At 43.6% G+C, this 12,500-nt stretch overlaps 1 protein-coding gene across 1 annotated transcript in view; it reads left to right on the forward strand.

Annotated features, from left to right (window-relative positions):
* The first annotated feature begins 1,794 nt into the window (after positions 1 to 1,794).
* Positions 1,795 to 12,500, forward strand: part of LOC143290997 (uncharacterized) — a 39,132-nt gene continuing 28,426 nt past the window's right edge. Inside the window, exons 1-4 of the mRNA XM_076600584.1 lie at positions 1,795 to 1,957; positions 3,091 to 3,193; positions 7,205 to 7,274; positions 9,896 to 9,938. Of these exons, the coding sequence (XP_076456699.1) occupies positions 1,795 to 1,957; positions 3,091 to 3,193; positions 7,205 to 7,274; positions 9,896 to 9,938 (379 nt within the window). The remainder of the gene's footprint in view (positions 1,958 to 3,090; positions 3,194 to 7,204; positions 7,275 to 9,895; positions 9,939 to 12,500) is intronic.

The following is a 12,500-nucleotide window of genomic DNA, read 5'->3' on the forward strand; positions in this document are numbered from 1 at the left end:
GAATTTCTTCCTCCTCGCTCGCTGTGCATGACTGGTGGAGTGAATTTCTTCCACTCCGCTCGCTGTGCATGACTGACGCAGTGAATTTCTTCCTCTCTCCGCTCGCTGTGTATAACTGGTGGAGTGAATTTCTTCCTCTCTCCGCTCGCTGTGCATGACTGGTGGAGTGAATTTCTTCCTCTCCGCTCGCTGTGCATGACTGGTGGAGTGAATTTCTTCCTCTCCCCGCTCGCTCTGCATGACTGGCGGAGTGAATTTCTTCCTCTCTCCGTTTGCTGTGCATGACTGGTGGAGTGAATTTCCTGGCCCTGTGAGCACTACACATTCCGTCTTGAGGGGGAACATTGTGGATAGTGCCCAGAGAAAGCACAGAGCGGAATGCATTGACAGTCAACTGAACGTCGCGTTCCCAGAAAGACAAGCACACTGAGGAGAAACCTGGATCCCGCCACGTCCCTACGCCCACCCCACCCCCCGCGACCACCCCCCTCACCCCCTCACCACCACCGTCTCTTTATAATATAGTCTTTTCCAGCAGTAACATGACGTCAGAGTTGTTCCTCTCAAACCAATAGAGTCTTTTCCAGCAGTAACATGACGTCACAGTTGTTGCAGTCAAACCAATAATGTGGAGTCTTTTCCAGCAGTAACATGACGTCAGAGTTGTTGCAGTCAAACCAATAATGTGGAGTCTTTTCCAGGAGTAACATGACGTCAGAGTTGTTGCAGTCAAACCAATAATGTAGAGTCTTTTCCAGCAGTAACATGACGTCACAGTTGTTGCAGTCAAACCAATAATGTAGAGTCTTTTCCAGCAGTAACATGACGTCACAGTTGTTGCAGTCAAACCAATAATGTGGAGTCTTTTCCAGCAGTAACATGACGTCACAGTTGTTCCTCTCAAACCAATAATGTGGAGGTTTTTTTCAGCAGTAACATGACGTCAGAGTTGTTGCAGTCAAACCAGTAATGTGGAGTCTTTTCCAGGAGTAACATGACGTCAGAGTTGTTGCAGTCAAACCAGTAATGTGGAGTCTTTTCCAGGAGTAACATGACGTCAGAGTTGTTGCAGTCAAACCAATAATGTAGAGTCTTTTCCAGCAGTAACATGACGTCACAGTTGTTGCAGTCAAACCAATAATGTAGAGTCTTTTCCAGCAGTAACATGACGTCACAGTTGTTGCAGTCAAACCAGTAATGTGGAGTCTTTTCCAGCAGTAACATGACGTCACAGTTGTTGCAGTCAAACCAATAATGTAGAGTCTTTTCCAGCAGTAACATGACGTCACAGTTGTTCCTCTCAAACCAATAATGTGGAGTCTTTTCCAGCAGTAACATGACGTCACAGTTGTTCCTCTCAAACCAATAATGTGGATTTTTTTTCCAGTAGTAACATGACGTCAGAGTTGTTGCAGTCAAACCAATAATGTAGAGTCTTTTCCAGCAGTAACATGACGTCACAGTTGTTGCAGTCAAACCAGTAATGTAGAGTCTTTTCCAGCAGTAACATGACGTACACAGTTGTTGCAGTCAAACCAATAATGTGGAGTCTTTTCCAGCAGTAACATGACGTCAAAGTTGTTGCAGTCAAACCAGTAATGTGGAGTCTTTTCCAGCAGTAACATGACGTCACAGTTGTTGCAGTCAAACCAATAATGTAGAGTCTTTTCCAGCAGTAACATGACCTCGGAGTTGTTGGAGTCAAACCAGTAATGTAGAGTCTTTTCCAGCAGTAACATGACGTCACAGTTGTTGCAGTCAAACCAGTAATGTGGAGTCTTTTCCAGCAGTAACATGACGTCACAGTTGTTACAGTCAAACCACGGACCAGCAGAGCGGCACTTCGATCCGGCATGTCTCCCCGTTCCCAACACGGTGCACAGTGTCCCTGAAGATCCCAAGTCAGCCGCTGATGACCGCGGACAGACAGTTCAGGCAGGAGGAAGGTGGCAGAATGGTTAAGACGCTCATCTGCCAATACAAAAGTTCGTGAGGGTCTGGGTTCGAATCCCGCTCTTGGCCTTTCTCTCAAGTGTGACTGGAAAATCAAACTGAGCGTCTAGTCATTCGGAGGAGACGATAAACCGAGGCCCCGTGTGCAGCACGCGCTTGGCGCACTGAAAAAGAACCCACGGCAATGAGAGTGTTGTCCTCTGGCAAAATGCTGTCAAAGAAATCCACTGTTACAGGTACACAAACATATATATGTGCGTACTCTCCAGGCCTGACTGAGCGCGTTGGATTATGCTTCTGGTCAGGCATCTGACTAACAGATGTGGTGCAGCGTATATGGGTTTGTCTGGACGCAGTGACGCTTCCTTGAGAAACCAAAACAGTTCAGACAGCATGCTGTCCTTCACTCCTCACGTGCAGAGCTGACCTCATGCACCAAAACAGTTCAGACAGCATGCAGTCCTTCACTGTGCAGAGCTGACTTCATGCAATAAAACAGTTCAGACAGCACGCTGTCCTTCACTCCTCACGTGCAGAGCTGACCTCATGCGCCAAAACAGTTCAGACAGCACGCTGTCCTTCACTCCTCACGTGCAGTGCTGACCTCATGCGCCAAAACAGTTCAGACAGCACGCTGTCCTTCACTCCTCACGTGCAGTGCTGACCTCATGCACCAAAACAGTTCAGACAACACGATGTCCTTCACTCCTCACGTGCAGTGCTCACCTCATGCACCAAAACAGTTCAGACAGCATGCAGTCCTTCAGTCCTCACGTGCAGTGCTGACCTCATGCACCAAAACAGTGCTGTCCTTCACTCCTCACGTGCAGTGCCGACCTCATGCGCCAAAACAGTTCAGACAGCATGCAGTCCTTCACTCCTCACGTGCAGTGCTGACCTCATGCACCAAAACAGTGCTGTCCTTCACTCCTCACGTGCAGTGCTGACCTCATGCACCAAAACAGTTCAGACAGCATGCAGTCCTTCACTCCTCACGTGCAGTGCTGACCTCATGCACCAAAACAGTTCAGACAGCATGCAGTCCTTCAGTCCTCACGTGCAGTGCTGACCTCATGCACCAAAACAGTGCTGTCCTTCATTCCTCACGTGCAGTGCTGACCTGATGCACCAAAACAGTTCAGACAGCACCCACTCCTCATGGCCAGGACCGTGCTAAGGAGAGCGTGGCTCCCAGCTCTTCGACGGAGACCTCCAAGCCCACCACCAGTAAGACTCCCAAGTCAAGTCAAATCAAGTCGCTAAGTCAAGTCAAATGAAATCAAGTCAAATCAAGTCAAGTCGTCAAGTCAAGTCGTTAAGTCGTCAAATCAAGTCAAGTCATCAAATCAAGTCAAGTCGTCAAATCAAATCAAGTCTAGTCAAGTCGTCAAGTCAAGTCGGTAAGTCGTCAAATCAAGTCAAGTCATCAAATCAAGTCAAGTCGTCAAATCAAATAAAGTCTAGTCAAGTCGTCAAGTCAAGTCAAGTCAAGTCGTTAAGTCGTCAAGTCAAGTCGTTAAGTTGTCAAGTCAAGTCGTCACGTCAAGTCTAATCAAGTCAAGTCAAGTCAAGTCGTCAAACTGAAGTCAAGTCAAATCAGGTCAATTCAAGTCAAGTCATCAAATCAAGTCGTCAAATCGAGTCAAATCAAGTCGTCAATTCAAATCGAGTCAAATCAAGTAAAGTCAAGTCAAGTCGTCAAATCAAGTTAAGCCTAGTTAAATCAAGTCCATTCGTCAAATCAAATCAAATCTAGTGAAGTCAAGTCAAGTCAAGATTTAATCCGAAAATTCCCCATGGCGGCACATGAAAAAAAGGGGGCGGAGGGGGGGAGGGGGCAAAAGGAAAACAATACATGGTTGCAATGTATGTCGCAAGGTTACATTGTGCATGATGGACTTGTTATACAAAAAAATATAAAAAAATAATAATAATGCTCCGTTTAGAACGTCATCTGAACACACACACACAAAAACAAAACCCATCTCGTTTCAAATAGCACAAATTGCACCGACAGTACCTAGAACTCTAGCCGAGTAGAATGATAATATTTCAGAGGAAGCAGGACTAGGAGCTGCCACCCAGCCAGGACACCTGGATACCCAGCACAGCGTCTCCAGTGACGTGTGTGTGATAGTTCGTCCTCCTCACCACCCCTGCCAAGACATTTCTCGCTACAACAGGGGTTTGTGTGTGTGTGTGTGTGTGTGTGTGTGTGTGTGTTTTAATTCATTTAACTCTCTCCATACGAACGGCGAAAGAGACGACGCAAACAGCGTTTCACCCCAATTACCATCATCAAAAAATTGCAAGCGGAAGGCTCTTATACTGAAGAGGTGAATGTTGACAAAGAATACCACAATTCTGACGACGGAAGCTAAAGGTTGGGTCATTCAGACACCCACTGGACATCCGATGGGTCTGTATAGAGGAGAAAAGAGGACTGGCCGTACTGAGTGAATTAATGTCTATCCACATTAAGTGATATTAGACAGAAAAAAAGGAGGGGTAGGGTTGGGGTGGGTGGTGGCGGGTGGAGGAAGGAGGGAAAGGGTGAGGGGAAAAAATCACAACATTTACAACAATCTGGCTAAAACAATAACTTCCAAACTTAGAAGAAAAAAAAAAAGATAAATCATTTTAACAACCTAGTTGGACTATCCAACAAAGATTTGAAACAGTGCAGCATTAGCAGTGACAAGTCCAAGATATATACACAAATCTTGGGTCGGGGGGGTGGGGAGGGGGGAATTATAACAGCAACCCAATTGGACTATTTAAGATTTAAAGAAACTGAACAATAAAAGTGATGAGTCCAATATTTCTTGCATCGGAAAAGATGCTAGTACAGGAATATGACATTTTAACATGCCGCAAGTAAATACATGATCACTTGTTATAGGATTACCACATATACAGGAAACACTTTTTATGTATTTTGTCTTGAAACAGTTCAGTTTCAATCTGCAGATCAATGATGCAATCTGCCTTTTACTGTAAATGTGTTGTTCATATTTACCAACAATTCCAAAAATATTACTTATTTCTTCGTATAAGTTGGAACGGCCCATTTTCCTTTCTTCTGACTGAAAGTATGATCGCTGGATTTGTTCTGCTATACTATTACACTCCTGCAATGAAAATGGAAGAGATAAATATGTTGACTCAGCTGATTCCTTAGCTCCTTTTTTCGCCAAGAGATCAACCTTCTCATTATAAAGAAGGCCACAATGCGAAGGAATCCAGATAAATGTAGTACTAGTACCCCTCAATGAGAGTAAATGAATTAGATGTTTAATTACAATAATAATTTCAGATCTAACTTTGGAGTGTAAATATTTGATAACATTAATGACTGACTTAGAGTCAACACAAAAAGCAATCTGGAAAATATTTTTTGGCAAATCGAGTAAGAAGTACTATGCCATAAGTACTGCAACTAGCTCCGCGGTAAAGATTAACTTATTTTTTCCCACGTTATAATTTTTTTTCTGCGTTTAGTTCAGGTATGATATATGTGGCACCTGCATTATTGTTTAACACAGAACCATCTGTATAAACCATCAGGTGGTTTGGATATTGATCACATAAGTGGATTCGGGCATAAGATGACAGTAAATTTATGTTTTCAGTCTTTGTTACATTCGTATAATCAATATCAAACTGGGCTCTCTTGAATTCCCAGGGTGGGATATGGGATAAAACGGACTGTTTGGCTACATTATGCTTCAGATTTAGATCAGAGCTTGTTATAGTAGTAGATGTGTATGTACTAATGGTTATATGGGAGGCTATGGTCCTAGCTCTTTTTGAAAAGTCAGTATCGGACTTAAGATTTAGTTCAGGTTTCAAATCATTTTCTGCTGTATAGCTTCTCAAGACGAATTTGGTGCATTGAAGGTTCCTGTGTTCTTCAAGTGGTAGTACCCCAGCCGCACTATATGTTTTAATACATGACGCATGATCTGGTATACCAAGAGTAAGTTTATATCCTTTGCAGTCTATGCTTTGGAGTTTCTTCAATAAATATTTTGGGGCACTGAAAAATACTTCTTGGGCATAAGTTAATTTTGATCGAAGAAGCGATGTAGATAGGCGATGTAGATAGTGTTAATCTGTCTTGTCCCCAAGATTGCTTACTTATAACTTTTAAGAAGTTTAACGTTTTTCTTGCTTTTGTTAAAATATTTTCTAAATGATAATTCCATGTTAGTTTTGTTGTCAGATATACTCCAAGGAATTTCACTACCTTTGCATATTCAAGGGGGGGGGGGGGGTTCATTTCTTTTAAAGTTAGGCATATTTACTGGATCTGACCCATTATTAAAAAGCATCATATGTGATTTTTCAGCAGACAACTCCAAGCCGTTTTCAATCATGTAATCAGAAATTATGTTTAGTTCATTTTGATATAGCCTTGAGAGATCTAGCAGGTGTGCACTTTTTTTAATGCTGCTTTCATCTACATGCATATGTCATCAGCATACTGGACAAGCACAATTTTTTTTGTTAGTTTTCTTGGTTGGTCGAACATTAAAATACTAAATAATAAAGGAGCAATAACAGACCCTTGAGGGATACCCATTTGTAGCTGCCTTGTAGAAGAATAAGCATTGCCTATTTTTGTTCAAATTTTCCTACTGGTTAAGAAACCTTTAATGAATTCAAATACATGACCTGACAAGCCAATGCTTTTAAGCTTGCAAAGCAATTTTGAGTGCCATATTTGATCATAGGCTTTCGTTACATCAACAAAATGTAGCTAATACGCACTTTCTTCTTGCAAACTGATGCTTAACTTGAGTGGTTAATTTGACAAAAGGTTCAATTGTAGATCTAGCCTTGCGAAATCCAGCTTGATTCACAGGGATAACGTAATGTGTGTGTGTGTGTTTGTGTGTGTGTGTGTGTGTGTGTGTGTGTGTGTGTGTGTGTGTGTGTGTGTTTCTGCATATCTGTTTCTCTCTGTCTCTGTCCCCGTCCCTCTCTCTGTCTGTCTGTCTTCCCGTCTCTTTGTCTCTGTCTCTGTCTCTGCTCTACCTGTCTGTCTGTCTCTCTTTTTCCGAACAGACTCAGTGAAAAATAAAGCAATCACCTTTCAGTGTAGCAGGTGATCGTATTACTGCGCATGATACCAATGATCCCCTCCACCACCTGCACACTCCCTCTCCTCCCCTCCCCCCCACCCCAACCGCTCCTGCCAGTCTCCAGGGTATAAAATCAAACGTGGCGCCCCATACCACTACGACAGCCGCTTTACCTTCAGTGCCTTCAGTCCTGTCAACAGCAAGATGTGTCCACATTCAGTGTTACAGATGAAGGTCAGTACTCCACCCCCCACTATTTGTATTTGTATTTCTTTTTTTATCACAACAGATTTCTCTGTGTGAAATTCGGGCTGCTCTCCCCAGGGAGAGCGCGTCGCTATACTACAGCGCCACCCATTTTTTTAATTTTTTCCTGCGTGTAGTTTTATTTGTTTTTCCTATCGAAGTGGATTTTTCTACAGAATTTTGCCAGGAACAACCCTTTTGTTGCCGTGGGTTCTTTAACGTGCGCTAAGTGCATGCTGCATACGGGTCCTCGGTTTATCGTCTCATCCTGTCTGTCTGTCTGTCAGCTACCCCAGAGCTACAGGTCTCAGAAACACAGGGTCCTCTCCGTTGTTATTTTGTGTGTGTTGATGTTCTTTTGTTTGCTTTTTGTTTTCTTTATCATTGTTCAAAGTCCTGTGGGAAGTAACCCAAGCACAGTGCATCAAGAGCCATTTTCATGGTACGTGCGTGATAGTCGTGTCCGACTATGACCGTCAGAACAGCTGAGTTGCAACTGCTGCCCCAACTATCTGAGCTAGAACTGGATGGAAGGGGAAAGTAGGGTAGGTGTGCTTAATTGCGAACGGTCCAGTCGAAGCTACCAGCTCAACGTGGGTACTGTAAAGATAACATATCGTAAACGTAGTTCTATTGTTTTACGAAGGCTTTCTCCGACTGATTGCACCAGGAAGAGTTCTTCTGCTCGTTCTTTTCTGTCGACGTTTGGAATTGCAGGGGTGCCTGGGGATAAATGCGAACGGGCAAGTCTAAATGGGAACGATGGCTTTTGGTACATGTAGACAAATCAAAACAGAAGCAGGTTTTTAACTCATGTACTGTCAGTTGTACTTTTCCCCCAATATAATTGCTTATAAATAGTGTTCAGTTGATTTCCCCAAAAAATATTGACATCTGAACATTCGAAAAAGAAGTGTTCTTATTGTCATGTGTTACTTTCATTTTGTGTAACAGAATGTTCGTTGGGTATATGTTATTAAGGATCTTCCATTGTAGTTCTCGCAGTTTCACTTCTTTTGCTGATAAATGAGGGATTGACCAGGTGTTTTTATTTGATTCAAAGTCAGGTTTTCTTTTCCAGAATCCATAGGCACATCAGTTTCCTTTATCTCATTCATGTGTTTCATTATCGAAATATTTTGAAATTGCTTTTGGTTGATCATTTCACTTGTTTACAGGAGGAAGGTGGCAGAATGGTTAAGACGCTCAGCTGCCAATACAGAGAGTCCGTGAGGGTGTGGGTTCGAATCCCGCTCTCGCCCTTTCTCCTAAGTTTGACTGGAAAATCAAACTGAGCGTCTAGTCTTTCGGATGAGACGATAAACCGAGGTCCCGTGTGCAGCACGCACTTGGCGCACTGAAAAAGAACCCATGGCAACGAGAGTGTTGTCCTCTGGCGAAATTACGTAAAATGAAATCCACTTTCATAGGTACACAAATATGTAAGCATGCACTCAAGGCCTGACTAAGCGCGTTGGGTTATGCTGCTGGTCAGGCATCTGCTCAACAGATGTGGTGTAGCGTGTATGGATTTGTCCGAACGCAGTGACGCCTCCTTGAGAAAGTGAAACTGAAACTGAAACTTACAAAGTGTCTTTCATTTGTCAGAGTGTGGGTTTGTGTGTGTGTCTGTCTGATCCATTCTGTCCATTCAGCTGGGATGGCATTCATTCATGGCATGATATTCGAAATAAGTGACAGCATTGTTCTGAGCTACTTTGTTTTGGATATCCTCCAGTGTGTATGATCTTTTTTCATCTATTCTAATTATATCAATGATTCTGTTTATTCCGGACATAGACCAGTTAGGAACAAGTAGTACGGTTTTCTTAAATTGTATGAAGCTGTTGTTCCCCAATGGTGATATTGAAGTTATGAAAAATGTACGCTTTCTGCTGATTCTAATGGTTTGGTTTCTAAGTATGTACTTTTTTTCTCTCCAAAATCCACTTTCAATATTATCAACACATTTTAATTCGTTAGGTCTACAATAAACGTCAAGAACATATGGCCATTTTCCAAATTGTCTAAAGTTCCATTTTGGGATACAACTCGTCTCAAAACTCACCTTTTCCCTCAGCAGTAAGTTCAAGTGTGGCAGGTCCACTTCCTTTTGCGTTAGCTGTGCTTGACTATGTGTGCATACGTATGTATGTGTACATAACTACATGCATGTATATGAATGTGTATTGTGTGTGCGTGTGTTTATGTAAGTTTTTTGCCTGTCTATGTGTGCGTATGTGTTAGGGTAGCTGTTAGATACACATGTATGTTAAAATGTATGTATGCAGTGTGTGTATGTGTGTGTGTGTGTGTGTGTGTGTGTGTGTGTGTGTGTGTGTGTGTGTGTGTGTGTGTGTGTAGTCACATTTTGGTGTGTGTATGTAACATAGATGTAATGTTTTATGTTAACAAAAGCGTTTTTGTAAAGCACCTAGAGCAGATTTCTGGATGGTGTGCTATATAAGTATCCATTATTATTATTATTATTATTATTATTAACTCCAGTTTTCGTCTGTAGAGTTGAATAGTTTCCCGACCCACTGTAGATGAAAGTGCCTGTGTAAACTGGCCGTGTTGACCATTCTTAGTGGTTGGTTTTGTTGCAGATGAAGATCTTGCTGTTCTTCTCCCTGCTTCTCCACTGCACAAGTAAGACAAAGTTTTGTCTGTGTTATAAAAGATAAATTTTATTATAGAAAAAAAAAAGATTTGTTGTCCATGTAGATACTATTACTTTATTAAATTATTAGCTAAATTTATCAAATGAATAATATATTAATCTCTTTGTCTCTCTCTCTGGCCTATCTGTCTCTGTCTGACTATATCTGTCTCTGTCTCTGTCTCTCTCTTTCTCTCTGTCTGCTTCTCTTTCTCTCTCTCTCTCTCCCTCCCTCCCTCTCTCTCGACCACCCCCTCTCTCTGTCCCTTCCTCACTCCCTCCCCATCTCTCTCCCTCCTTCCCTCCCTCTCTCTCTTTCTCTCCCTCCATCCCTCCCTCGCCCCCCCCCTCTCTCTCTCCCTCACCAGTTGACAAACATAAGACGTCTAACATTTCAAAGTACAAGGTGAGAAAACAATGACCATATCACACCACACACCACATCACCCCAGACACCACACCACATCACCACACATCACATCATCACATACACACACCACATCACCACACACACCACATCACCACACACACTACATCACCACACACACTACATCACCACACACACCACATCATCACACACCACATCACCACACATCACATCACCACACACACCATACCACCACACACCACATCACCACGCACACTACATCACCACACACACCACGCACACTACATCACCACACACACCACATCACCACACATCACATCACCACACACACACCACATCACCACACATCACATCACAACATCACCACATAACAACATCACCACATCACCACACACATCACCACACACTACATCACCACACACACCACATCACCACACACCACATCACCACACACCACATCACCGCACACACCACATCACCACACACCACACAACCACATCACTAGACACCACACACACCACATCACCACACACACCGCATCACATCATCACACCACCACACACACCACACACCACATCACCACACACACCACATCACCACACACCACACACACCACATCACCACACACCACACAATCACATCACCACACACACCCCATCACCACACACACCACACACCACATCACCACACACACCACATCACCACACACCACATCACCACACACCACACACCACATCACCACACACACCACATCACCACACACCACACACCACACACCACATCACCACACACCACATCACCACACACCACACAAACACATCACCACACCAAACACACACCACACACCGCATCACCACACACCACACCACATCACCACAGACGCTACATAACCACATACACCACACAACCACATCACGACACACACCACACCACATCACCACACACCACACACCACATCACCACATACACGACTTCTCCACACACACCACGTGTTATGTAAACGCCATAATCTTTCCCGCCTGGTTATGTTAATTCCAGCATTTTTCCCCCGTGGTTATGTCAACAGTGGAATCTTTCCCACGTGGTTATGTCAACAGTAGAATTTTTCCCACGTTGCTATGTCAACGCCAGCATCTTTCCCACGTGGTTACGTCAACGCCAGAATCTTTCCCACGTTGTCATGTCAACGCCAGCATCTTTCCCACCTGGTTATGTTAATGCAAGCATTTTTCCCACATGGTTATATCAATGCCAGCATCTTTCCCACGTGGTTAAGTCAACGCCAGCATTTTTCCCACGTAGTTACGTCAACGCCAGCATCTTTCCCACATGGTTATGTCAACGCCAGAATCTTTCCCACGTTGTTATGTCAACGCCAGCATCTTTCCCACGTTGTTATATCAACGCCAGCATCTTTCCCACGTTGTTATGTCAACGCCAGCATCTTTCCCACGTTGTTATATCAACGCCAGCATCTTTCCCACGTTGTTATGTCAACGCCAGAATCTTTCCCACGTTGTCATGTCAACGCCAGCATCTTTCCCACGTTGTTATATCAACGCCAGCATCTTTCCCACGTTGTTATGTCAACGTCAGCATCTTTCCCACGTTGTTATATCAACGCCAGCATTTTTCCCGTGTGATTATGTGAAGCATCTTTCACGCGTTGTTATGTCAACGGTAACAGACACCAGTTAGTTCTCTGCCCTCGCCCTCTATGCAAATGTTTTCGCAGAGGAGGCACGGTGGAACAAGACACAGCAAGAAGATGACCGATTGAATGGTCATTTGATATATAATATGATATAATATGGGTACGTATATGGCGTTTGTCGTCTATCAGACAGCAAGATCAAAGCGCTTTACAAGCACTGAATCATTTGCACACCGAACAAGAAGCCTCCACTTGTCCCGGTCAGTGGCAAACGCTTGGGTTTGCGCGAAGGTTTTCCCGATCCACTCAAGGATGTTGTCTTGTCCACCACTTTCTCTGACATCCCCTTCTTCTCTTTCCTTGAACTGTTCCTTGAAGGATGGTCTTGAAGAGGACACAACATCTTGTTACGTGGCCAAACCATTTCAGTAAACTCTTCTTTACAAGGGACAGCAGGTCTTCGTAAATGGTTCATATGCTGTCTCACTCTTCTGTGCATCTCCTCATCAG

This window comes from Babylonia areolata, chromosome 16 (assembly GCF_041734735.1).
Source record: "Babylonia areolata isolate BAREFJ2019XMU chromosome 16, ASM4173473v1, whole genome shotgun sequence".
Classification (NCBI taxonomy): domain Eukaryota; kingdom Metazoa; phylum Mollusca; class Gastropoda; order Neogastropoda; family Buccinidae; genus Babylonia; species Babylonia areolata.